This window comes from Primulina tabacum, chromosome 9, assembly GCF_025594145.1.
Source record: "Primulina tabacum isolate GXHZ01 chromosome 9, ASM2559414v2, whole genome shotgun sequence".
In the NCBI taxonomy this organism is placed as follows: Eukaryota; Viridiplantae; Streptophyta; class Magnoliopsida; order Lamiales; family Gesneriaceae; genus Primulina; species Primulina tabacum.
In genome coordinates, this window is record NC_134558.1 from 41,307,104 (window position 1) to 41,331,139 (window position 24,036).

Genomic DNA, 24,036 nt, shown 5'->3' on the forward strand with positions numbered 1-24,036 from the left:
TATAAAGAATATAAAGAAACATTAAAATCACATCTTTCAAATATTTATTGTAGAGTTAGTATGACAACTGATATTTGGACTAATTTAAAATATGAATCTTATCTTGTTGTTACATGTCATTGGATTGACGAAACTTGGACTATGCAAAAAGAATTTTAGCGCTAGATTTAGAATCATCACATAACGCATACACTATAGCTACATATGTTTTAAATGTTGTTCAGATTTATGTCATACAAAATAAAATAATGTCGATCACGTTAGATAATGCGAGTGCCAATACTCTTGCAATTAAATATCTTAAAGATTCACTAAAACCAATTTTATATGGTAATTTGCTCAATGTTAGATGTGAATGTCATATTATCAACTTATGTGTTAAATGTGCACGTGATGAGAATATGTCCACTGTAATAGAAAAATTCAAATTATGCGGAAAATTATTGCGTGAAAGAAGACATGGACGTGACTGAAAAACACTAGTCGAATCAAACGAAATTAAATTTAAAAGATTTCCTCTTCCTGTTGAAAATATATGGAATTCTTTATATCACTTGCTTCATACTTTATTACGTTTCAAGATTTAGTTACTCCATATTACAATAATATCGCGGTAGAATCTTTAATGCTAACTGACGATGATTGGAATATTTCGAGTAAATAGTGTTTATTTATTAGAAATTTTTAAAAAACAACCGAGAAATTTTCTAATATTAACTACACTACTTCAACTATGTTAATACATTTACTTTTCAATATGTTTCGTAAATTTATTGAATATTACGATAATTCTGTTATGCGTGATTTTTTTTTCAAATATGGAAATCAAAAGTTTAAAATATTGGGAAAATATCTCAATTGTGCGTGGTTTAGCAACATTACTTAATTTTACTCAAAATCAAGGAGGATTAGACGTGTTTTTAAATATTATGCTAGAATTCTTGGGTGTTGATCGATCAAAAGAAGTCAATCATGCATTCTCTCCAAGAATTGTTTGATTTGTATGCTAGTGAACAATGTGATGAACCGAGTGCGCAGCCGGAGGAGATACCGACATATAAAAGCAAAAGTGGAGCACTGAACTTCTTTCAAAATTTGAAACGACAAAAGTTCAAAGGAAAATCGGTGACAATAACCTATTACAATGAGATCCAAATTTATCTAAGCTAATATATTGAGACTACGGAAAATTTTGATTTTTCTGATTGGTGGAAAGTAAATTCTAAACTTTATACAGTGTTAGCTGCAATTGCAAGAGATGTTCTACCCATTCAAAGTTCAAGTGTTGCATTCGAATCAGCATTTTCAGTACGTGAAAGGATCATTGGTGAACAAAAAACTAATTTAAAGTCAGAAGCACTTTTCATGCTAACATGCCTACAAGATTGGTTTGTAGCCGAAAAAAGAGAATATGACTGTTGACGCAATCGATGAATTTCAAAGCTTAAATTCCGATGAAGATCCGAAATATTCAAAATATATTTTAATAAATCGTGATGAATTATAGATTTTCAATTGTAAAATCAATCTTTCAATTATTTTATTTTCATGATTATTCAGTACTGTTTCAACTCAAAATATTAAATAAAAAATTATTCATTAATAAAAGTAATTATATATTAAAAATAATAATATTCGGACAAAGAACTCGGAACCAGTCCAATCAGAACAGGAATCGGTCTAAAAATCATCGAACCGATCTAAGATTGGATTGGTTAAATCTTGGAACCGGAATCGGTTCCGACCGGTTCTGGCACCACCCGATCCGGAAGCAGTTCGGAACCGAAATCCTAGAACCGATAAGCACCCATGAGATTACACATCTTTATTTATTTATTTATTTTTATTATTATATAATATAATAAAGCAAATGGAATGAAGGAAAGTGAAAATCCAGATGAAGCGTGTACAGGGAAGTATCAGCAGCAGCTTTTTCCTTCTCATAAATGATAAACCATTCGTCAAATCAAAATCTTAATCGTTTCTTTAAAAAGGTCCAATTTTTCTGTCTTTCAACGATCTATTTTAACATCCCATTTGAAGAATTAGTTCTTGAGTTATGTGATCTTTGAGATCTTAACACTGTTAAATTTGGTACATATAGGGGATCTATGGGTGCACTCATATCCAAATTCTGGTTCATGCTGTTTCCGGCGAAGGAGTATAAGATCGTCGTGGTGGGTTTGGACAACGCCGGAAAAACGACGACGCTCTACAAGCTTCATTTAGGGGAGGTGGTCACCACCCACCCTACTGTTGGAAGCAATGTCGAGGAGGTTGTTTACAAGAATATTCGTTTCGAGGTATCTCACTTTTATTTTGGGAAAAGAAAAAAAAACTGATTTCTACACTATAAATTTGAGATAATCATCACTTTTATCGATTCGCAATTTTGTGATATTGTCGATATGTTGAAATTCTCAAGTGCTTCCTGAGATGAATATGATGGAAATGGAAAACCAGCTGGGGAATCAGTACTATTTTTGCATTTCTTGATCTTGAAATCGTTGATGATTCGTGTGCACAGCGATATCAAGGAGTTAGCTGCGGCGGTTGTATTTTGGGATGAAAATTTTTATTTTTGGAAAATTAAACATAAAATCTGAATTTTTTTAACGGGAGTTCTGTGTTTGGAAGTTGAGTCCACCTCTCGTTCATGTTGTATGTGTTAAGTTCTTGAAGGGCGAGAATCACAATACAGGAGGAATAGGAGGAATTGGTAATAGAATAGTAGATGTCTTCATTCTCTTCTAGAAACTTGTATTTACAAGTTCTGTGGAAGTTTGTTTAAATTGGAGGTTTTGGCGTTTAAGATTGATTATGTTTGTCCCAGACATAAATATAGATTCTGAGGAACTGCTTAAAGAAGAACAGGAATCTTTCTTCAAAAAATAAGAAAAGGAAAGAAGTAAGTTAAGTTTATCATCCAGGTAAAATCCTTAAAATCCTAGAGACATGATTTTGCTTCGTTAAGTTCACAAAAGCTAACATTGTGTTTAAGTTATAATGATAGTTTGGAAAGGATTATGAGTTGTTTTTACCTGGTCTTTCCTGTTTGTTTTTACTCTACACATCTTGAATACTATATTTTGAGATTGATCATAGTTTTGAAAATGGATCAATATGTGGTGAACATGTATTAACGGACGTGAGTCCAGTTTTGTCTGGTTTAATTTAACGAACGCGTGATTGTGTGTTATCGGACTTTTACTTCTTATATGAGGAATAGCGGAAGAGATCGCGTAGTTAGCTTATGGAGCATGGTACAGTTTTGTCTAAATGCTTTGAGTAACGTCCATTGCTTCTTTGGCACTTAGCGTGTTGATATATAGACGAGTTTATAGAAACAGTTTATCTTAAAAAATAATTCAGGTTAAATAGATATTGGAGATCCTTATGATGGACTTGAAGTTGGATCCAATTACCAGTTGGTTTCAGCACCAGGTCATCAGAGCTAGAGTCGTTTGACTGCAGAGTTTATTTAAAAATTCTTCTCCACAGTTTGGTTTCAACACACACCTCACTGCCACTAAATTGTTCCCAAAATTGCAGATACGAACACTACGTGGATTCTTCAAACTATTCATTCAGACTATTCATTCAGACTATTCATAGAACTTTGAGTAATACATACTGTCATGGGATGGGAGTAATGATTTTCTTTAATCAGGTATGGGATCTTGGTGGGCAAGAACGACTCAGGACGTCGTGGGCAACATACTATCGTGGGACTCATGCTGTTATCGTGGTAATTGACAGCACAGACAGAGCCAGGATTTCTATCGTGAAGGACGAATTATTTGGACTCCTTCCACACGAAGATCTACAAAATGCGGTTGTTCTCATATTTGCAAACAAGCAGGATATTAAGGATTGCATGACACCTGCTGAAATTACCGATGCTCTCTCACTTCACAGTATCAAGAATCATGATTGGCATATTCAAGCTAGTTGTGCTCTTACTGGTGAAGGTTTATACGATGGCATGGGATGGATAGCGCAGAAAGTAACTGGGAAAGCAACTAGCTGAAAATCTGAAATCATGTCGACGACAATATTGGGAACATTTGTAATTTGATGAAATTGGATTCTTAGAGTTGTTTACTTATACAGTATATTCGTGTTTTCAACGAAAGCATTTCGTTACTGGCATTGTTTCGCCTTTCTTTGCTGGTAATATGATTTGGTTCCACGAGCATAATTTATTTTTCCGAACAGCCATGTGCAGTTTTCGAGTAATTTGAAGATGGGCTTTTTCAGAAGAAAAGCTTAGTTTGAAGGTTAAATTATGATGGGTGATTCTAAGTTTACTTTTTCTGAAAATATAAATTTGTGCTATGAAATATATAATATCATTCCATCGTAAAAAATTTTAGCTCCGCACTTTCTGTTATTTGCGTAGCTGGTTAATACGCTTGTTGATGCTCGTGTCATTACAGAAAAAAGAGCAAAAAGAAAGACCAAGAAAGTTAATGCAAGAGAAGAGCAGTGCGATTAAAAAAATAGCAGCTAAAAAGAAGAGAAGAAAGAAGAACCGCACAAATTGTAACATGAGCTATCATTCATTCACAGATATGTTTAAATAGAATTGGGTAGAGAATTGGAATAGTCGTATCAAACACCGCACCATTCATTTTCTGATGTACATGTAACATTGTTCATCCAAATCTGCTGGCATGGGGTGACGGGGTGACAAAGAATTTTAATTTTCTGACAACGCAAACATAAGCTAGTTTAACACGAAACACAGATGTGTCCAACTATCCTCGATGCCTGCTGTAAGAGAGGTTTTAACGAAAACACCTTTTGAAGAATAATAATCCCAGAAATCAGCCGCAAGCATCATAGTATCCGGCACCTACATCCAGAAGAATCTTGAAGCCCTTCAAACCATCGATCCCAGATTGGATTTATCGGACCATTCGTTCTGAAAAGGACACTGAAAATATCATACGACCGACTAAATGGTCGAATAGTACAGCTATTAGTTTTGCACGACACAGGTCACGCGCTTGAGTTAGATTGGATGAAAAATTTATCAACAGGACCATGACTAGATGTGGAGAAAGAGGGAGGCCAGCAAGGCCGTTGCTCCTCCCTTTTAATTTTTCCTATATATTTGTACATTTTCCCATACAAAAAGGAGAAAAACATGATCCATTTTTTTTAACAAAAAAATTTAACTCTTAATTTCACCCCATTAAGTTCCTGGCTTCGCTAGACTGGCCATACTGATTGCACTCGTGAATAAAGACACAGTCACACAAGTTAAGAGTTCTTACACAGGAAGAAGAGGATCTGGTCTTGTCTCAATAGTACTCAGCATCCTGTTAATAATAAAAGTACTGTCAGGCGTTTATATCATGCTAAAAGCAGAAAAGTGGTAAGTCATTTAAAGATGATCTCACTTACTCCTTACAAGCAGCTGATGCTTTCTTCATTTTCTCGAGCTGTTCCAATTCTTCCTGTGCACGTTGTCTCGCATAAGAAATAACTTACAGTAGAAAAAATCCATTTGGTATTTAGTAATGTGATAATCACACTGAAAAAAATCTTTTTGCCGCCAGTTAAACTGTCATGAGGCATATTTTGTAACTGAGTGAAGTCTTTCTTAGGTGGAATTATAACTAACACAGATACTACAGGCAGAAAGATTTGGTGATCCAATTTCTCAACATAGTAGATAGGTGGAGATAGATCACTATTACATATTCTCTTACATACACTTTAAAGAGTTGAGAAAGGCAAATGCCTATCATGAGTAGGATTCCGAACATTCATGAAAGTGAGGCACAAAAGCTGTCGGGAAAAAAGAATCACACGTACTTGCTGTTTGCAATATAACACTTCAACTTTTGCAAGTACTTGCAGTTTACAATAAAATATTTCGACTTTAGCTATGTCGTGACAAATAAAATGATAGAAGAGTTTTAAAAGGACAGATTCGCCAAAATAACATATTACAGCAATCTGGTTTGAGTTTTACAATTTAAAACCAACAAAATTAATAGTATACAAATCAAAGCACTATAATTGCATTCTAAATGTTAATTATTCTACAGCATGGACGTACAAGTAAATACAGGCACAAGTGAAAATCAAATTACCATTAAGAAATCTATATGTGAAGACTGGTATCTGTTTAAAAGTGAATAAATCAAAGTCCATTTGCCAAAAAAGAGTACTCGTATCTGACAGCTATAAGTACACTTTCACCAATTATTCTTTAACATGTATATGGGGATAACAAAAAATACTTAGATACCTTTTTAAAGTTAAAAAAACTAGATTTTTTTGTATTTTCTTGTCAAGCATCATAAAAGATAATCAAGTATCCCATACACTTGCTTAAGCTAATCTTTTGTCGGGTCCTGGGTCCTATAGGTGAGGATACGTACAAGCAAGATTGTGCATAATGAGCTCCACAAGCAATTATTTCGCATGCATTCCCACTTTATGAAAATAACTAATTAAGTTGTCGGAATGATACATTATACATCATTATAGGGTATTACAATTTTCACCCATTGGACATGGATGTACTCATCGTGCTCTTTTCACATTCTAGAATTTTCACGAGTATATAGCCAGATTTTCCAGTCTAAAAGTTTCCTCGGGATTGTCTTTGATACCATTCTATCACTCTCCGAACCCACGAGATGGGTGCTAATGCAAGCGACAATGTACATGACGGGCTCCACTAACAACTACTAAACATTTGTCATCGCTCAACAAAATGTAAAAGTATTTGTCGTCGATCCTTTTAAGTCCAATCCCATTCCTTCAACATTTGTATGTGGAACAAGATAATATATTGTGACTGCGAACCACTATGTATTTGGCAAAAATATCAAAGGTCGATTCTTAACTTATTGATAACAAAAAATTCCCCAACTTCTCTTTCTCAACAGATTTATAATGTGGACTAGTTGGTCAAGATAATTCACACACACGTTGGATAAAGCTACGGGCTTGTCAAACCAAGCATTGAATTTTTAACATTTTTATGGTATTTCTAGTTCCATGTTTGACCGTTTGAGGCTGGATAATACATAAATGTCAAGTTTCTTCGGGCTTAGCTTCATCAATCACACTAGTGAACCAATATGTTCATTAATATCCAACAATGTAGCATAACTCAATCTAACTGCAGATTCACTTATTAGACAGCTTGCGCTTTTGGCTGATCCTCGATTTACTAATTCTAGTTAAAATTAAATGCTCATAAGATGCATAACAGCATAAAGCAACATTTTGCATTGATCACATTCATCACATCAGTGGGTATGTTTTTTTCCAAAAAAAGTTTCTCCAACATTTCCAAGAAGCATGCTAGTAAAGACCACATGTATCCAACAAATGAAAAAAATTAAAAACCCTAAAACTCAATCAAAGAGGTAATCCCAACAACTGTCAAGGGAAAAAGTGGAGTGATCAACGTCAGCATCTGCCCCTTGCTTGTAAATTTATAAGAAGGGTTTGAATGCTTGAAGCTGAGTAATGGTAAATAATACTAAATAACACAAGTATGAACTGACTGAATCGAATTCCATTTTCTCGACATCTTAAAAGAAAGTTTTTACTTCACCCTATTACGTGAAGTCTACACACTTCATAAGGCCGACTTATTATCCCGTACTGGGCTCCAAAAAAATCTCATTTTTTCCAGTACTAATTGTGAGAAATGAAAATAAATTTGGTTCAACAGGAATCAACCATCTCTTTTGGCAAAAAGAGGGATTCCAGAATCGACTCCAACTCCTATCGTGGATCATTCAACAATATTAAGAAAGCTCAAGGTAAAAATCTTACTTCTCTAAAGCTTCATTTTCTTTGTCATTGAATGAAACAGAATTTATTTTGAAAAAAAGGATGAAAGAGAGAAAAATGACCAGAAGATATACCTCAAGATTTCATCTTTCACCACTCAAAATAATATGTGCAGTGAAATTACAGCACCCCAGACACAAGACAAATGAAAAAATTTATGATAACAAAAACAAATAAAGGACCTAAGTCAAGAAAACAATAGAAGAAAAAACAACCTCCAAGAATCGAGTTTCTTGCTCAAGTCTCTTCAATTCAGCAGAAACCCTGTGTTTCCCTCTTGTATCCGCTGCTCCCGTCGGCGATCGAAGCTCACCTGAACTCCCAGTTTGCATTTTTTATATACTTCTGACGTATAAATAAAAACTAAACGCACAATCAGAAAACAAAGGAGACCCACAATTTTTTTTGGATTGAACAAGAAACATAGGAAGAATGAAGCTTTTTCAGTTTGGTCTATTGAGTTCGATTCCGTCCAGGATCAACTAATGTAACGAAAAGTTGTCGGCCTTTTTTTTGTGTGGCTTTTTCACAAAGAATCGTCTTTGTTTGCACTGATTTAATCGAGTCGACCCGAGCCGAACTCTTGAATATTTGAGTTCGGTTCGTTTATAATCGAGTCGAGCTCGAGCTTTATTTAACGAATACATGCATGGCTCACGAGCTTATTCAAGCCTTTATCAAGCCTAAACAAACTTGATAAATATGAATTATGCATTTAAATTTTTATTAAATTAATTAAAAAATAAATTATATATTTAAAGAAAAATATATTATTTGTATTAAATTTGTAAATTTATTATAATAAATAAATTTAATAGATTTTTCCGAATACTGTAAAGCTTGAGTTTGGTTTGTTTATCTTAACGAGCCTCATTAAACGAGCTCAAACGGGCTTTTATCGAATCGAGCTTCGAATAGCTCACAAACGGTTTGGTTCGTTTACATCCCTAATTGTTTGTATGGCTTGATTATGCGATACATGTTTCATATCTACCATCAAAATTAATAATTTTAATATAAACATATTTTTTTTATAATTAATTGACCGTTTCACAAAATCACTCCAATTCTTGTTGAAATATTTTAATAATTAGTGTTTTTTTTTTAGATCTAGTGTTTCTTCATATTTTGGATATAATATAAAAGGGCCAGAAGATGGAGCTAAAAAAGGACTAAAGCCCAGCCAAGAAAGACGGGCTTGTAAAATGAAGCCCGATTTTCAGTCCAATTCGATTATTCCTATGTAAAGCCCGTTGCTTCCAAATCAGGTGGGTTCGTGACAGAAGCACCGTACAAAAAGGATGTGCGTACAGTATAATCTTTATATATGTGTAAAATGAAATAATATAAACTTTATGCTGATTCAATGGCGATTGCGGCCTTGCACGTTCATATATAGTCAAGTAAACATTAACGTACGATCACCGTTTTTTTAAAAGAATCTCAAAACTGGTTGACTTGAAACCTATAGGGAAATAACTCAGATATCAAATTGGAGCTGTAAAATGGTAGAATTAGGTGGAGAAAATCCAAAAGACGAGAGTAAAAGAAACCGAGTAGAGGCCTCGTTGTCAAGGGAGATTCGGTCGACTTCTTAATGTTATTCACATACGATTACATTACTCCGATCCATGCATTTTTTACCTATTCAGCTGATCATGTTTTTCGTTAAGCCCTTTTGTCACACATGCATGCATGCATGTATATCACTCGTTTTCGACATGCAGCTAGCAGTTTTTATCCAATCGTGAGATGCATGTCAGAATTATTAAGGGGATCGGGTCAAAGAAATCAAGCTACTAGCTCGAGCATTTTATTGATGACTTGGCTTTTTCGCTGAGAAATATTCAAGTATTCGTACATTCTCCCACTAGCACAACATTGACCTTGACTACTCCTCGTTTTCTTTTAATATATGATATAATTATTTTTATTTATTATTATTATTTTGTAAACGCGTTTACTACGGCTTTGCATGTCCCATCTCTCGTTACTACATGATATATAAAGCCAGCCAGGATTGAGCTAGCTATACACAATATAATACCCATCGCTCTCTCTCTCCCCCAAAACTAAGTAATTTCAAGTATTTTTTTGTCCATTGTTAACCTATCTCCATGGTGGATGCAGTACTTAATGAAGAACAGATTGTTGAGTTCAAAGAAGCCTTCAGTCTATTTGACAAAGATGGTGACGGTTAGTGCTTCTTCTTTTCTGAGTTTGAGAGGAATAAATATTGTCGACTCGATCGATGAAATGAATTTTTGGTAGCTATATTTATGATGGGTTTGTTCCTAATTCAAATCTACATACGCAGGTTGTATTACCATCGAAGAATTGGCAACAGTGATAAGGTCTCTGGATCAGAACCCCGGTGAGGAGGAGCTTCAAGATATGATTAATGAAGTTGATTCTGACGGGAATGGGACTATCGAATTTGCTGAGTTCTTGACTCTTATGGCCAAGAAAGTCAAGGTATGTACATTCAAACATTTGGTTTTGGTTGTAATAATAATAATGTAGAAAGAATAATTTCCAGGAAACTGGTTCGGAGGAGGAGCTCAAAGAAGCATTCAAAGTGTTTGACAAAGATCAAAATGGTTACATTTCAGCTACTGAGGTGCCCTTCCCCTTCATATATTGATTAGCTTAGAGATAAAATTGAATCAAATCTTGCAAGTGTTGATAATCAAGCTAGGATATTTATTAATCATAATGTAACTCTGACCCATGGAATATTTGGAGGAGCATTAACCTAATATGTTTTGCTGTAAGTAACAATAGTTGTCATGTTAATACAATATCCGCTCTATTTTTCAATAAAAAGACGTTTTGCGCGAAGGTAGATTTCCTTCGTTATTTTTTTGACGAAGTTTTTCCGCAGCTGCGTCATGTAATGATCAATTTAGGGGAAAAATTAAGCGATGATGAGGTTGAGCAGATGATTAGAGAAGCCGATTTGGATGGCGACGGGCAAGTTAATTACGATGAATTTGTGAAGATGATGCTGACTACTGGTTGAAACCATCGACTGATTTTCATGCTAACTTTCTTCTGAGTTTAGTGTTTTTCCAATTGTTTTATATTTGCATTCAAATTGAAGATGAGGATGGAATTTGTATTTTTTAGCGAATTAATTGATTTTGAATGTTTACTTTTTTTTGTTCCATGTGTTAACCTTTGTTTCAAGAAATTGTTACTTCAAAAGCCTATTTTGATAATTATGAGTAATTATTTTCGCATCTCGTCTCTTTGGCGTAGGTTCAACCGGAATTTTGACTAGTTATATATAAAATATACAGTTTCTTATCAAATTTTGGCATGCAAATTTCTGTAATTTTAAATATTACAACAAATGAGAACAAAATTCATCGATGCAAACATAGTAACGATAAGATTAAAGAGTCAAAATTGAGAAAAATTGAATCATAAGATTAAAAGTAATACTTCAATTGCTTCAAAAACAAAAGGCGATATTTTAATGTAGTTCTGGCGAAAGTGCAGGCTAAAAAGGATTGCCGACCAAACAAAAGAAAACAAAATTAACATCCAACGTCACTTTATCAGACTTTCCCTAAACTGGTGTCACCAGTGCAAACGAATAAATGAAAACTTGGGTGGTATCAGCAAAATCTAAGCACCGATGACTTCGGCCACCTCAGCCATAGTCTCCTCAGCAGGCCTCTCCAGCTTGATACCGACGTCTTCACTATAATCACCGTGAACCTTCAAGTTCATGCAAATACAGACAATTTATGATACGATAGAAAAAGACGTATTCGATTCTCGGTTCGTGTCCTAAGTAATAGACATGGTCAACAGAATTTAGATCCCGTATTTTATAGATGTTCTGATGACGACCAGTGCAGTCATCACATTTTTTCTTGAATCATGAACAAAAATATAAAAGATACTAATCTTATTGCTTCAAGCCGATGAGGGCTAACTTATTAATAGTGACATAGGGCTAAAAGGAGATGATGGACAATAAAAACTTGCCTCCATTAACTTGCCAAGGTCGAATTTGGGAGCTTTTAAGATCTTAACCTTCCTAATGTACACATTTTGCAGAGGGTAAATGCTAGAAGTAGCCTTTTCAATCTCTTTTCCAATTGACTCGGGAATGAACTTCTGAACCAAATCCTTGAGATCACAAGATTGTGCCTGGTTAACCATGATTTCCCGCATCTTCCTCCGGATCTAAAGGAAAAACAATCATCCACATAAAATTGATATATTACTGAAACAGAACATTTACTTCAACATAAGCCACACCAAATTGAGGATGAAGGGACATATACATGATGTGAAAAAATTTGAAACAAGTTTGTAATAATTCAAGTATTTACTTGACGAATTTGACTGGAAAGTGCGTAACATGTCCTCTTCTGCTGATTCACACGCTTCTTGGTGAAACCAATGCAAAACATCCTCAGAGTATAATTGTCAGTTGTCTTGACATCAACATGAGCATCAATCAATGACTGCCACTTCTTGACAAGTGACCTCAACTTATCAGTAGTAAAGTCCATACCCTGCAGCTCACCAAGGAAATATAAGGCATTAGATACACAGAATGCACATTATCACAAAAGAGTTTGCATTTTTAGCTCCTTCATACCCAGAAATTTGTGAGAACGTTCTTGCCCTGAACATCTTCAACTCTCAAGCGGATCTTTCTGAAGGCATGGTCTTCATCACCTTGAAGGTCAGCCAAGGACACCTCAACGACACGATGCTTGAGTCCTTCCGAAGCAATCTGATAGAAAGAACAAATGTTGAACATGACACATATAAAATAAAGCGTAAAAAACATTCAACTCCATTAGAACAAGTATTGCATTTCATAATTTCAACAAGCACGAAAGAACCATCGAATAAAAAATAAAAAAGACCATTTTCTCTTCATTTGAGCACTTGTTTGTCTACCTAGTATCTCTTCCTGAGGAACATTAGTTAATACATCAACACTCGTCATACGACAACTTCCTTAAACATGTGCATAAAATAAACAACCCAAAAAAGCTTTTGTTGAAGCACTTGGTAGTGAAGCACGGGTCTTAATATGCTTTAGAGGTTCAAGGCACCCTTTAACGCACTTTTAATGCAAGGATGGGTGAAGACAACTAAAAATTAAAATAATACACATTCATTTTTGTATAGAGATGTAAATATTTGTCATATTTTCTTGCAAATGATTGATAAGAGATTGCTTAGATTGTAATATAACATCCCTCTCACGGAAGCACATTTTAATAAAATATGCTTCTCATTTTGAGATTCGAGCTTAAACTTTACGATATACAAATTGTTTAGTGCAAAATCTGGTAGTTATAAGTTATAACTATAGATTTTACCTTATTTAAGATGAAATAAAACCGTGCATTAGTTCAAAAGCATGTAAAACCAGACTCCAACATCCACATAAGATTTAAATAGACAACTAAGGTATCCATGAAACACTCATGACATGAAAAAAGAAAGATCCTTCGCAAAATGCTTAAAATAAATGCAACATGATAAATACCTTTCCTCAAATTAAGTAGATTAACTTGCTCCAAAAAACAAAAGTAAATTACACTTTTTTGGACCCAATATCCAGACACATGAATCATGATAAAGAGAAAAACAGAAATACCACACAAACAAAGCAAGGCTACAGAAAGAATGACTGAGCTTTTCACAGATAACAAGATGCAAGTAAAATCCAACACAGATCAGCCAACCTATGAGAATAATACATGTGACAAAGTAAACAAAACTTGGAAAAACATTATTTCTGATAAGAAAAAGTGAACGGCAACAGCAGGCTGGCGAAACACAATGATCACATCGAAGATTTGTGAAAATTACATAGAGCTACATCCGAATTTCAAAAATAATAATTCCTTCGACACTAACTCACAAGATGAATAAAAATCAAATCTTTGATATGAAACTTAACAATGTGATACAATAATTATTATACCTTTGTACCCTGAGTACGAGTAACAAGGCTTTTGCCAACATTTCGGGTATTGAATATTGAAGGCGCTTTGATATCATACCAATCTTTCTTGGCGAACGGATCAGTCCTGTTATAAATCACAAACACAATTTTAGCCAAAAACCGTCACTTTATATTAAAACTAGCACCGTTCAGAATACTCACGCTTTCTTCTTGCCTCCCTTCTTACCCTTTGAAATCCTCTTGTTCTTTCTGAAAACAAACATTAAAGAGAGTGATATTATGATAAAATAGTTTCATATATTAAGTGATGAATATACTTACGAGAAATTTTTAAATGAAATCAACAGAAACAGAGAAAATACCCGACAGCCATCGCTGCTGAACTTTAGCTGACAGAGAGACTACTCTGAGTGAGGCTAACTCTACGTAAGACGTGCTCCGCTTCAAGAACCCTAGGAATAATTTAATAATCTATAATATAGTTTTGGGCCTGTTATGTTTCGATTGTTTTTGGGCTTAGTTGAAATATTGGGCTAGCCCTTCTCAACAATCTTTTTCTCTTCTGGGCTTGAATTCCCAAAGTATGAAGAAGGGGCGTATTTAGTGAGATTTCTCTTCTAGTTTTCTTTTCATTATAATTTATTCTGAAATTTCATGTTCATCCAAATTAAAAATAAAAAAGGATTTATAAATTTAGAACAGTTCTTTTGTCACACGGTTTCACAAATTTTTATCAATGATACAGATTAATTTATCATGAAAATTAATATTTTAACATAAAAAATGATAATTTTCATGAGTTGACGCCTCACAAAATTAGTATGTGAGACAATCTAACAATAGTTTTTGTGTAATTATAAATATTATAGTATAATCATTACATGTTTACTATATTAAAATTAGTATAGTTTTGTTCATATATCGAAATATATTGATAATGTAGTACTTTTTTTTCTGCTTCAACGTTTATATGGATGGGGTTCTAATTTTGTCCTGTTTTTTCCCGTAAAAAATAATAGTATACATAGGATAGGGGTATTTTGGGGAAAAAATGTACGTCTCAATAACCAAAAGTAATTATTGCAAGGGTTCCGTTTTGATTGTAAAAATATGAATTTATACATATTCTAATTATAAATTCATTAATTCTTTACAAACATGTATTTTTATCTTAAAATTCAAAATTTGGCAATGAATTATCTTTTATTTTAGTCACTCATTAAAAACTATTATTTTTTATGCTAAAAATAATATTTTTTATTGTAAATATAGGCATAGTGGACCTGTCTCACAAATAAAAATCTATGACACCGTATCACAAAATACTTATTCATATTATACAGATATGCGGTGTATTGATATATAATGCTTGCTGAAGATTACAAACTTGATTGTTTGCCACATTAAATAAATTAATCCCACTTGCATTAGGAAGTCACACATCAAAAATTAAGTTAGAATTTCATGGTTTACCAAGTAACATTCTTTTAACAATTTTTGACAAATGATTTTGAAAATAATAAATGATTTATTGCATCTTATTCTGATAAATATTTAGACAAAAGGTAATAAATTTTAATAACTTTCCAGCTCATTGTAACATTAACATTAAAAGACCAAAAATAAAAATAATGTCCAAGCCTATTTAAGCCCTAACATTACCTGGTCCAGCTATGGGACCAATTTGCTTGATATGGATGCTGCTTGCCTGATGATGCATTAAGAACGTTAAGTCAAATCAAGCGAGAATATGCGTGTCACCCAACCCTTATCTGCTTAAACTGCAATAACATTTTATAAGGTTGCAACAACATGTTTCTGTCTTATCCTGATGAAATGAACCGTAGGTCACACATCGAAAGTAGCAACACTGCGATTTAATTTAACCCTCTCTAAAAATGCAGCGGTAAAACAAACAGAAACAACCAATGGAAACAAGATTATTCTGTTTTTGCCAAATTTCTGCTCAAGCCCTAAGCTTTGGTGCTAGACCAGTCTCTACTTTCTTGATCTCAAAGATGAGCATTCTCCACATCTTTAGCACAAACATTTCGGCTTCATCGTCCAGAATAGATTGGAGACGTTCAAACATCTCACTAGCATTTATGTGTTCCTCAGTGCTGGAAACTATGTAGTCCACTCATTCTCTCGTGCAATGCGTTCTATATAATGCAAACACAAAACTAATAAGCTGCACACAAAATGGTGCTTGTTTATTTCAGGAGAAGAAAATAGAGAAATCAAATATTTCAAACTTAGGGTCTGGTAACATTTATATGTAAGATGGCAGATATTCAAATAAAGTTAGTGTACAGCTCTAGTGTAGTCAGGGAGGCCCCACGGTAAATTCCTAACTTTCAAGAAACCTTCACGGTTATATACTTAGTTGAGTAATGAGAAATTTAGACAAAGTGGGATGCTTGATTGGTTAAATTAAGATGGTTCTATATTCATTCACCATGCAGTGCTAACTTTTTCCAGACACATTTGAAAATAATCGGATGATATTTGATCATTTCACAGGAAAAAGCAAATTCAAAATATATCAAACAAAAAATTTAAATTTTAGACATCGGCAAATTTAAGTCACCTGTTCGTAAATAACCCATTTTATCTCATACGAGAACAATTCATCTTTGGTCTTTGGAATTGCGTCAATCAGCTGCTTAGCATCCAAGAGCTTTTGGTTTTCTGGTGTCTTCAACTTATTTGATCTCTCCCTGTCCGAATGATCCTTTCTGCTATTCTCACGAGTGCTACTAGTCTCCTCGTATCTACCACGATCGCGCTGGCTAGATTTCTCATGATAACGCCTGCTTTTTTCTTTTTCTATTCCAAGTTTCTCTTCTTTAGGTTTCACAGTTGAAATTCGATTTACATATTCTGTTGCCGCGACCATACTGGTAGATGGGCCTTCCAATATGGAAGATCGAACTGTTTGCTGTTCCTCGGTTGAGTAATCAATCGGGACCAGTGGCCTCATCTTCTTTTCCTTGTGTGCATCCTCATCCTCATCCTCGTTAAATACAGAAGGGATTGCAGCTCTTTTCCCAGACGCTGAAAGACCAAAACCCAACTTTCTGGCAGGTGCCTGTAGCTCATTTGTTGCAGCATTAACAGTTTCATCAATGATTCCATTCTGTAATACCACTTCACCTGCAATCAACCAAAGTGATCTAAGACACGAGATGTGGAAGGTGCATTAGCAACATATCATAAAATTGAAAATTTACTTTCATATATTCCACCGCTTGGTAGGAGATCAGAGGTCTGATCAACTGCTTCAATCCGATCTTCAAGATATGCTGCATCATTGGGGAAAATGGTACTCTCATGCCCTTTAGTTGGTCCAGCAGATATAGTTTTCTGAGTCTCCTGCTGTTTTTTTAGCAGTTCTTCCTCCGTCTTCATTTTAGATTCTGCAATCTCTTCTCCCTCTCTCAATCTATCAGCCACGTCCTCTTCCTTCTCCCTTTGTCTCCTTTTCCTTTCTTCATCGCTAGTCTTGTATTTCCTCTTTTTTCCATAGCCATCATCACTATCACGCTCTTGGTCCATTATTTCCCACTTCCTTTCTTGAGACTTCTCTTTCTCTTTTTCACGCTCTCTCTTCCGCCCATGCTCTCTCTCTCTTTCCCTAATTTCCCAATCTTTTTCACGCACTTTGTACCTGCGTTCTTCTTCCCTGCTCTTATATTCTCTATCTTTCTCCCTCTTAACCCGTTCTTGTTCTCGCTCCATCTCATATCTTTCAAGTTCCTTTTCCTTTTCTCGCCTTGATTCACGGTCTCGGTCTCGGTCTCTGCTCTTATCGTGCCTTTTACTCCTATCCGGAGAACCAGTTTCAGTCCTGTCGTGATCACTTGAGAGCTTACTTTCACCAGTCTTCTCATCTTCAATTTTGTCTTCAGCGTCTGCAAAACAAAATTGAAACATGTCAGGGGTGCTTATGGAGAACTAAAGTTTAATGGACAAAAGTGTTTCCATGGGATAATAATGCCCAGCACCCTTGAAAACGAATTCCAACTGAGGAAGTGAAAAAAGGAACATCTTTTCAATTCACAGGCAAAAGCGAAACTCACCATGCTTTGCCACATCTGTTTCTGATTCTCCATCCCTTGACCCAGAAGGCTGTTCTGAGTTTGAGTTGCCAGGACCATCAACAGCTGTTTGTAGAGGTGGGGGTGGGGGTGGCAGAGGTTTGTTCTTTAACCTCTCATCTAGCATGCTAGTAAGCTTTCAAGAGCCTCACCGGTCTGCTTCCATGTCTTCATCAGTTACAATACCAAAATTGGCATCATCAGGATTTTCCTTATTCAATTTTTCCCCGTCAACTTTTTTCTCCTCCTCTAAAGAAGGCTTCACAGACTCATTTTTATCAGAACCTGATGCAGTTGGTTCCCCTGTCCCAGAAACCACTGTTTCTGATCCTTGGATAGTTTTCGAGCTTTCAATTTTTTTCTTCACATAATTCTCAAGATAAACACAAGTTGCTTGATTAACTTTTAACTGCAAATTCATCAAGTCCACAAAATATAAGCCAAAAAGAAGTCCAACATTTTTACGATAAAATTGATAATTTAGAAGAAAGTTATCAGCGAAGTTATTTACATTACGAGAATGCATCCGCGGATATTGAAAAAAGGCCCGATCAAGACAGAGATATTAACTATGCTATCAAGAAAGAGACATGAAGAAGGAAACAATTAGCATGTGATTTTAGTTTATATTTGATATATCACATTGACTTGTGTTTAGTGAGTACTCTGTAGACTAAGATATTTATTTCAACCATCAAAGCCAAATACTTAGCAAGAAGATAAGATTTTCTGGCAATCCAGTATCTTGAAGTGAGAAGATAAGATTTTCTGGCAATCCAGTATCTTGAAGTGAAGATTGCCAGCTTGAAAAAATATAGGACAATTATTGGACAAGTGTCAAATACCATTAACTCCTGTCCATCGACATTTAATTTATTGAGAAGTCGCATTGCACGAAGAACTCCTTCAGCAAACTCAAACTCAAACTCGCAAAATCCAAAGCCTTTCAGAGTCCCATTAGTAGGATCTTGCACCCGTTTCCAACCCTTTACAGGCCCACAAAGCTTCAGAAAAAATAAAAAGTAAGATTTCATTGAAGTGAGCACACAGTACATTGAACTCGATAAGTTAAAAAAAAAATGGCAGCCAAGTATAAAGTACGATTCTTGTACTTGCAACAGAGAAAGCATGAAATCATTTTCCACAGTTGACGATATCTTCCCAACATATACAGTTGTCTGCGGCTTCTCAGTTATTACAGCACTTGGGATAAAAGGTTGCCTAACAACAGGAGAAGTAAAAGGACCACGGATTCCAATGATCGGCGGACGTGCCAGAGACGGCATGACACCAACAAGCGGTCTTGGAGGAAATCCTGGACGTATCATTGGGGCATAAGGAGAGGGATAACAAACGCCTGCACAAGGAGACACGAGATCTAACCTCATGTGTCAGAATTTGTTCGCGACAAAATACAATATTCCTTCATATAGCTGGAACTCATGTGTATAAAAGAACCAATATGATAAATCATCCATTGTTACCAAAAAAAATAAACAGGGTCGACAACATTCACCAGCAGAATATAGAACCTGAAGGGACATCAAAACAATATAACTCGACTTCATGAATCAGGAATAAGTGAACAGATCATACCTCATGTATCCACAGGTAAAACAGAATGTGGATCAAAAACTATCCAATTCCAGGCACCGTATGTGAAGATTTAATTTGAGAAGAGAAAATCAACTTCTCACTCACACTAGAGCGATAAAAAAACAAAACTGAGATAAAGGCATAAAACATTTAATTACATTACCCCATATCAATGGTTTTAGGTGTCATTTTAATAAAATGCATAGAAAACTAAAATCAAATTGGGAACGAGAAGATTGTGATACCTTGATTGACATAGGCATAGCGGCAGTCAACTTTTAATAGAGTCTGCTGTCGGCAATTCAAAAATTAAAATCCCATGAAAGGGATAAACATTCTTATAACTACAACAAGTATCCTCATGATTAAAATAGGAGTACCAGAAATGCGTTGTGTTTCATCAGAGGCAAATCACATTTTGTTCAGCCTATTACCTGGACTTCAGTTAGATGCTTTTTTTTCCCTATTCATTGTTTTCTATGAATTAGAATTACAGACATTATCATTCTAGTACTAAATTGGCACTTAAGCTAAATTAATCAAAGAAACCAAACAAATAAATTGCGTTCATACCAACAAAAAAGGAGTTGAAGCATTGGGATACTCAGTAGTCTCTAATGAAGCCTTCCGACATTTCCCAACGTAATCAATCATGAGTGCACTGTAGGAGAAAACATAGTCATCGATACCCCTAAATCCAACCAACATATAGCTCTCCCCACACCTTAGTGACACTCTTTCTTCCTTTTTCATCAACATATCATATCATACTATATGAATGAAGCTCAAGTATGAATATGCATTATAGTCCTAGTTTCAACATGATGTTAATGCCTATGTGGCATACGATAGAATCAAGTCAATCCACTGCCAAGTTCATCACAGCTTAAAACTTTTAGAAGTGCTAAGTCGTATAACTTTAAAATTCAAAGTTACAGCAAACTTTTATTTTTGAATTAACCATATAATATTAGCTCAAAAAATATTTCATAATATGATGCATATGAAGAACAAGACATCACACACAGCTAAATTAAGAGAGGGCGAGACAGTGTCGGAAACGGAGAAATGACCCACCCGGAGATGGCATCGAAACTTGGGGAAAATTCTGAGGGGTCGGGGGATAGCCATTTGGCAGGGGCATTGGGTATCTTAAAGGCTGCGAGGCCATGGCATAAGGACGCGTAAAAACCTGATGCACCGGAGCCATTAAAAATTGAGGCGGCGCACCACTCCCGAATCCCGAAGCTGAAGCCATCGTCACAAGCGGCATCGCGCTCACCCCCGGCGGCGGAACTCCATGATTCTGATATGGAGGAAGAGGTGAAAACAGAGGCGTGGAGCCGAAAGAGGGAACCGGAACAAGAGGAACAGCGAGGCGAAATGATGGCTGGATCGACGGCGGAGAAGGTGCGCACATATTAGGGGAAGGGGTTAGCGATGAGGAAAATAGATCGGAATGGATGGATGGTTTGGGGGTCGAATTATCTGAATCTGGTTGGTCATTTGTGAGAACGGGATCGGTGGCAGCTGTTTCCGGCAGCGTGGCTGGCTCCGCCATTGCTTCAAGCTGGTTGTTACAATAAACCTGGGTAAGTAAGTTGGGATTGGGATTGAACCCTAGTCCATTTTGTGGCATAACTGTTGCCATTTAGCATTATTAATTAATAATAACAAAGCTTCGTTATGTACTTATTTTTCTAATATATATATATATATATATATATATATATATATATTATTTTAAATCATTGAATCGATTGAGGAATTTATTTTGTGCATATTTAAAATTCATCACGTTGGATTTTTTAAAATCTGAAGTTAAATTGGTTACACATTTTTCTATACTTTCAATTTAGATATATTAACGAAAATAATAATAATAATAATAAGAAAAAAAACTACCAAATGATGAAATTAGACTACTAAAAAAAGTCATTTAAATTAGGATTGAGAGAATATTAAAATACAACATTAAAGTAAGTTTTTCATAATTTTTCCAGAGGAAGATATTAAATTTAATGGGGACAATAAAAACTAGCATTTAATTGTTTGCAGTGCTGACTTAAACATCACGTTTGCATTTGGGTCAACTAGTTTATTTATTTTGATTACAAGCGACTGGATAGCTGAAAGCAATTATATATTTAAATTTAATGTTGATTATATGCATGAATATCCTTACTACTGAGCGAAGAAGAATAAACCAATTTAATTCCCCCGGATTTGATTGAATAAGCGCAGGTGAATTTTTATTCCATGCTAATAAATATAAGCAAGTGTAAAGTGTTTTTATTCACACATTTGAAAATACGAATATATATATATACATACATAGCTATATTATTTTTTTTCTTTTCACGTAATAGATATGCTATCAATATTGAGTCCGAGTATACCATACTTGACCAATGAAATTTCCCTGAATTATATTTGAGTGCGATCAAGAATTTTTGAAATTTGATTCACCCTTTAACACATTGCAATCATCTCTTATGGTGGATCAAACACTCGGACTTTGCCGCGACGAATCCTGCTAATCTCGAATTTATTCATCCAAACATCCTCGCATCAGACAATCTCATTTACACTTCTATGTTCTCTCACTGAATTGGGTATATGACCACCTTACCAGTAGCCCGGTTCGTTTCCAGGTATGAGAATGCTTCGTTAACCTTGTCGAAAGGGAAGGGTCCCTTAGGATCGACTATCGGATACACCTTGCCACTCTCCAGATATGGAGTCAGATCCTTTAAATATTCTCCATTTGAAGTGACCAAGAATCTGAAACCTGGCGGGGTTACAGCACCGGTTAGGACAACTACACTCCCGCCTTCCTTCACTACTTTCACTGCCCTGTCGCTTTGTCCTGTCATGTTCGAAATAGAGAAAAAATGCATACTTATAACTCATCAAGCCATGATCTAGCAAAGATTGAATGGAGATTATTGAACTCACCAACTGCATCGTAAACTACATCATATTTCTCCGGCATGTCTTCAAAGTTCTCTTTAGTGTAGTCAATAGCTAAGTCAGCACCCAAGCTTTTCAGAAATTCAAGTTTTGATGTGCTGGAAGTGGCAGCTATCTTTGATGCGCCAAACACATGTTTTGCAACCTGTGCAAAGATGTACTAACTTTTAGTAGAATTTTTGAATTAATGATTAAAAAACTTTTCTGTCTGAAGACTCGTTTTTTTTTCTTCCTTTTTCATGTAGAAGATAATTTCAGTAGGCAACATCAGACATAGACCGGATGTAATTCAGTAAGCTACAAATCAGAAAGCACAATACTCAGAATCTCCAACATCAATTTCAAATGGAGCTACAATAAAAAAGACAAGGTTCAATTAGAGTTTTATTATTTTCTTTACCTGAATCGCAAGCGATCCAACGCCACCAGCTCCACCAAGAACAAGAATGGATTTACCCTCAGAAAAACCAGCCTTCAGAAGGCCTTCGTATGCCGTCTCAATTGCAAGAGGGAGACTGGCCGCCTCCGCGAAATCAAGATTCTTAGGCTTCAGGGCCAACAATTTCTCCTCGACGGCAGTGTATTCCGCTAAAGATCCGAACTGTTTTGGTCCATTCAGTGGCTTCTCATTGATGTTTCCATACACTTGATCCCCTTCCTTCAGACCATTCACCTGACTTCCAACTTTAACCACTAGGCCGGCTACATCATAGCCTGGAACCGTCTGCGCGGAAAACAAAAGTCGAAAAACAGTTCAATAAAATGTTTCTTTAGTTAGTGACGTACTTGAAATTAAACTAGACCTGATCAGTAAAGATAAAATATTTTTACATTTTACGTGTAACTTTTTATAAAAATTTAATCCAAGTCTCAAATTTCTAAAAGAATTACACAAAAATATACCAATAAATGCAGTTGGGAAGCAATTACCTCCGTACATCAGCCACTGCTCTACTACCAATACATCCAAAACAAGAGACAAAACCAGATTTGACTGGATTATACCCAAAAATAGCATAGAGAGAATGAAACAATAATATCAAGAAACAAAAGGGTCATGTTAAAAATTACAGGAAGAGGTGAATCGGTGGCCTGAAATTTCCCTAATCTCCTCTTGAAATCGACAGGGTTAAGCGAAGCAGCAGCAACTTTAATCAGAACCTGATCTCCCTTGACCTCAGGTACGGTAACATTCGACTCAAATTTCAACACATCAACACCCCCATACTCACTGTATGTCCAGGCCTTCATTTCAGAGGGAACTGAGGAAGAAGAAGCAGCAGCGGTTGAGGTTTCCGCAGATGGAGAAGCTGCAAGTACTCTGAGGTTTCGAGGAGCATCCATGGGTTTTTGGACGAAATGGGTTGGTTTTGCACAGCCTTTTATGCTTAATGGGGAGGATAAAAAAGGAGGTGGATGTTTGGTTAGTGAAGAGTGGAGGAGTGATCTCCATTGGAAAGTTGTAGAAGAAAGGATACAGACCATGGTTTTTCAGCTTATCACTTTCGACACTTCATGCTTCTCTTTATGTGTCATGCACACGGTGAAACAATGCACCAAATCTTCTAATTCTAAAAATTATTTTTT

The 24,036-nt window shown here is 35.4% G+C and overlaps 5 protein-coding genes and 1 pseudogene across 6 annotated transcripts; 2 read left to right on the top strand and 4 right to left on the bottom strand.

Moving 5' to 3' along the window:
* The first annotated feature begins 1,851 nt into the window (after positions 1–1,851).
* Positions 1,852–4,215, top strand: LOC142556325 (uncharacterized). Of its 2 annotated transcripts, XM_075667765.1 has the most exons (3): positions 1,852–1,994; positions 2,105–2,303; positions 3,671–4,215. In XM_075667765.1, the coding sequence occupies exons 2-3, from the start codon at positions 2,112–2,114 to the stop codon at positions 4,028–4,030; spliced, it is 552 nt and encodes a 183-aa protein (XP_075523880.1). In that variant the 5' UTR covers positions 1,852–1,994; positions 2,105–2,111; the 3' UTR covers positions 4,031–4,215. The 2 variants fall into 2 exon arrangements, with proteins under 2 accessions (XP_075523880.1, XP_075523881.1); XM_075667766.1 differs by lacking the exon at positions 1,852–1,994 and having other exon boundaries at positions 2,002–2,303.
* Positions 4,216–4,541: 326 nt separating this feature from the next.
* On the bottom strand, positions 4,542–8,367 carry LOC142556326 (guanine nucleotide-binding protein subunit gamma 2-like). Its single transcript, XM_075667767.1, has 4 exons — positions 8,046–8,367; positions 5,413–5,465; positions 5,283–5,327; positions 4,542–4,927 (listed from the first exon to the last, which is right to left on the bottom strand). The coding sequence occupies exons 1-4, from the start codon at positions 8,160–8,162 to the stop codon at positions 4,843–4,845; spliced, it is 300 nt and encodes a 99-aa protein (XP_075523882.1). The 5' UTR covers positions 8,163–8,367; the 3' UTR covers positions 4,542–4,842.
* Positions 8,368–9,942: 1,575 nt separating this feature from the next.
* LOC142556786 (calmodulin-1) lies at positions 9,943–11,018 on the top strand. Its single transcript, XM_075668279.1, has 4 exons — positions 9,943–10,026; positions 10,148–10,305; positions 10,370–10,450; positions 10,715–11,018. The coding sequence occupies exons 1-4, from the start codon at positions 9,948–9,950 to the stop codon at positions 10,850–10,852; spliced, it is 456 nt and encodes a 151-aa protein (XP_075524394.1). The 5' UTR covers positions 9,943–9,947; the 3' UTR covers positions 10,853–11,018.
* Positions 11,019–11,258: 240 nt separating this feature from the next.
* Positions 11,259–14,282, bottom strand: LOC142556327 (small ribosomal subunit protein eS1-like). The gene is made up of 7 exons (XM_075667769.1): positions 14,143–14,282; positions 13,982–14,029; positions 13,799–13,904; positions 12,452–12,589; positions 12,180–12,365; positions 11,830–12,030; positions 11,259–11,556 (listed from the first exon to the last, which is right to left on the bottom strand). Exons 1-7 carry the CDS (start codon positions 14,151–14,153, stop codon positions 11,464–11,466), a joined length of 783 nt encoding a protein of 260 aa, XP_075523884.1. The 5' UTR covers positions 14,154–14,282; the 3' UTR covers positions 11,259–11,463.
* Positions 14,283–15,531: 1,249 nt separating this feature from the next.
* LOC142556328 (RNA-binding motif protein 25-like) lies at positions 15,532–21,140 on the bottom strand (annotated as a pseudogene).
* A 740-nt stretch (positions 21,141–21,880) lies between these two features.
* LOC142556329 (2-methylene-furan-3-one reductase-like) lies at positions 21,881–23,991 on the bottom strand. The gene is made up of 4 exons (XM_075667770.1): positions 23,521–23,991; positions 22,850–23,173; positions 22,435–22,594; positions 21,881–22,345 (listed from the first exon to the last, which is right to left on the bottom strand). The coding sequence occupies exons 1-4, from the start codon at positions 23,932–23,934 to the stop codon at positions 22,080–22,082; spliced, it is 1,164 nt and encodes a 387-aa protein (XP_075523885.1). The 5' UTR covers positions 23,935–23,991; the 3' UTR covers positions 21,881–22,079.
* Positions 23,992–24,036: the final 45 nt, after the last annotated feature.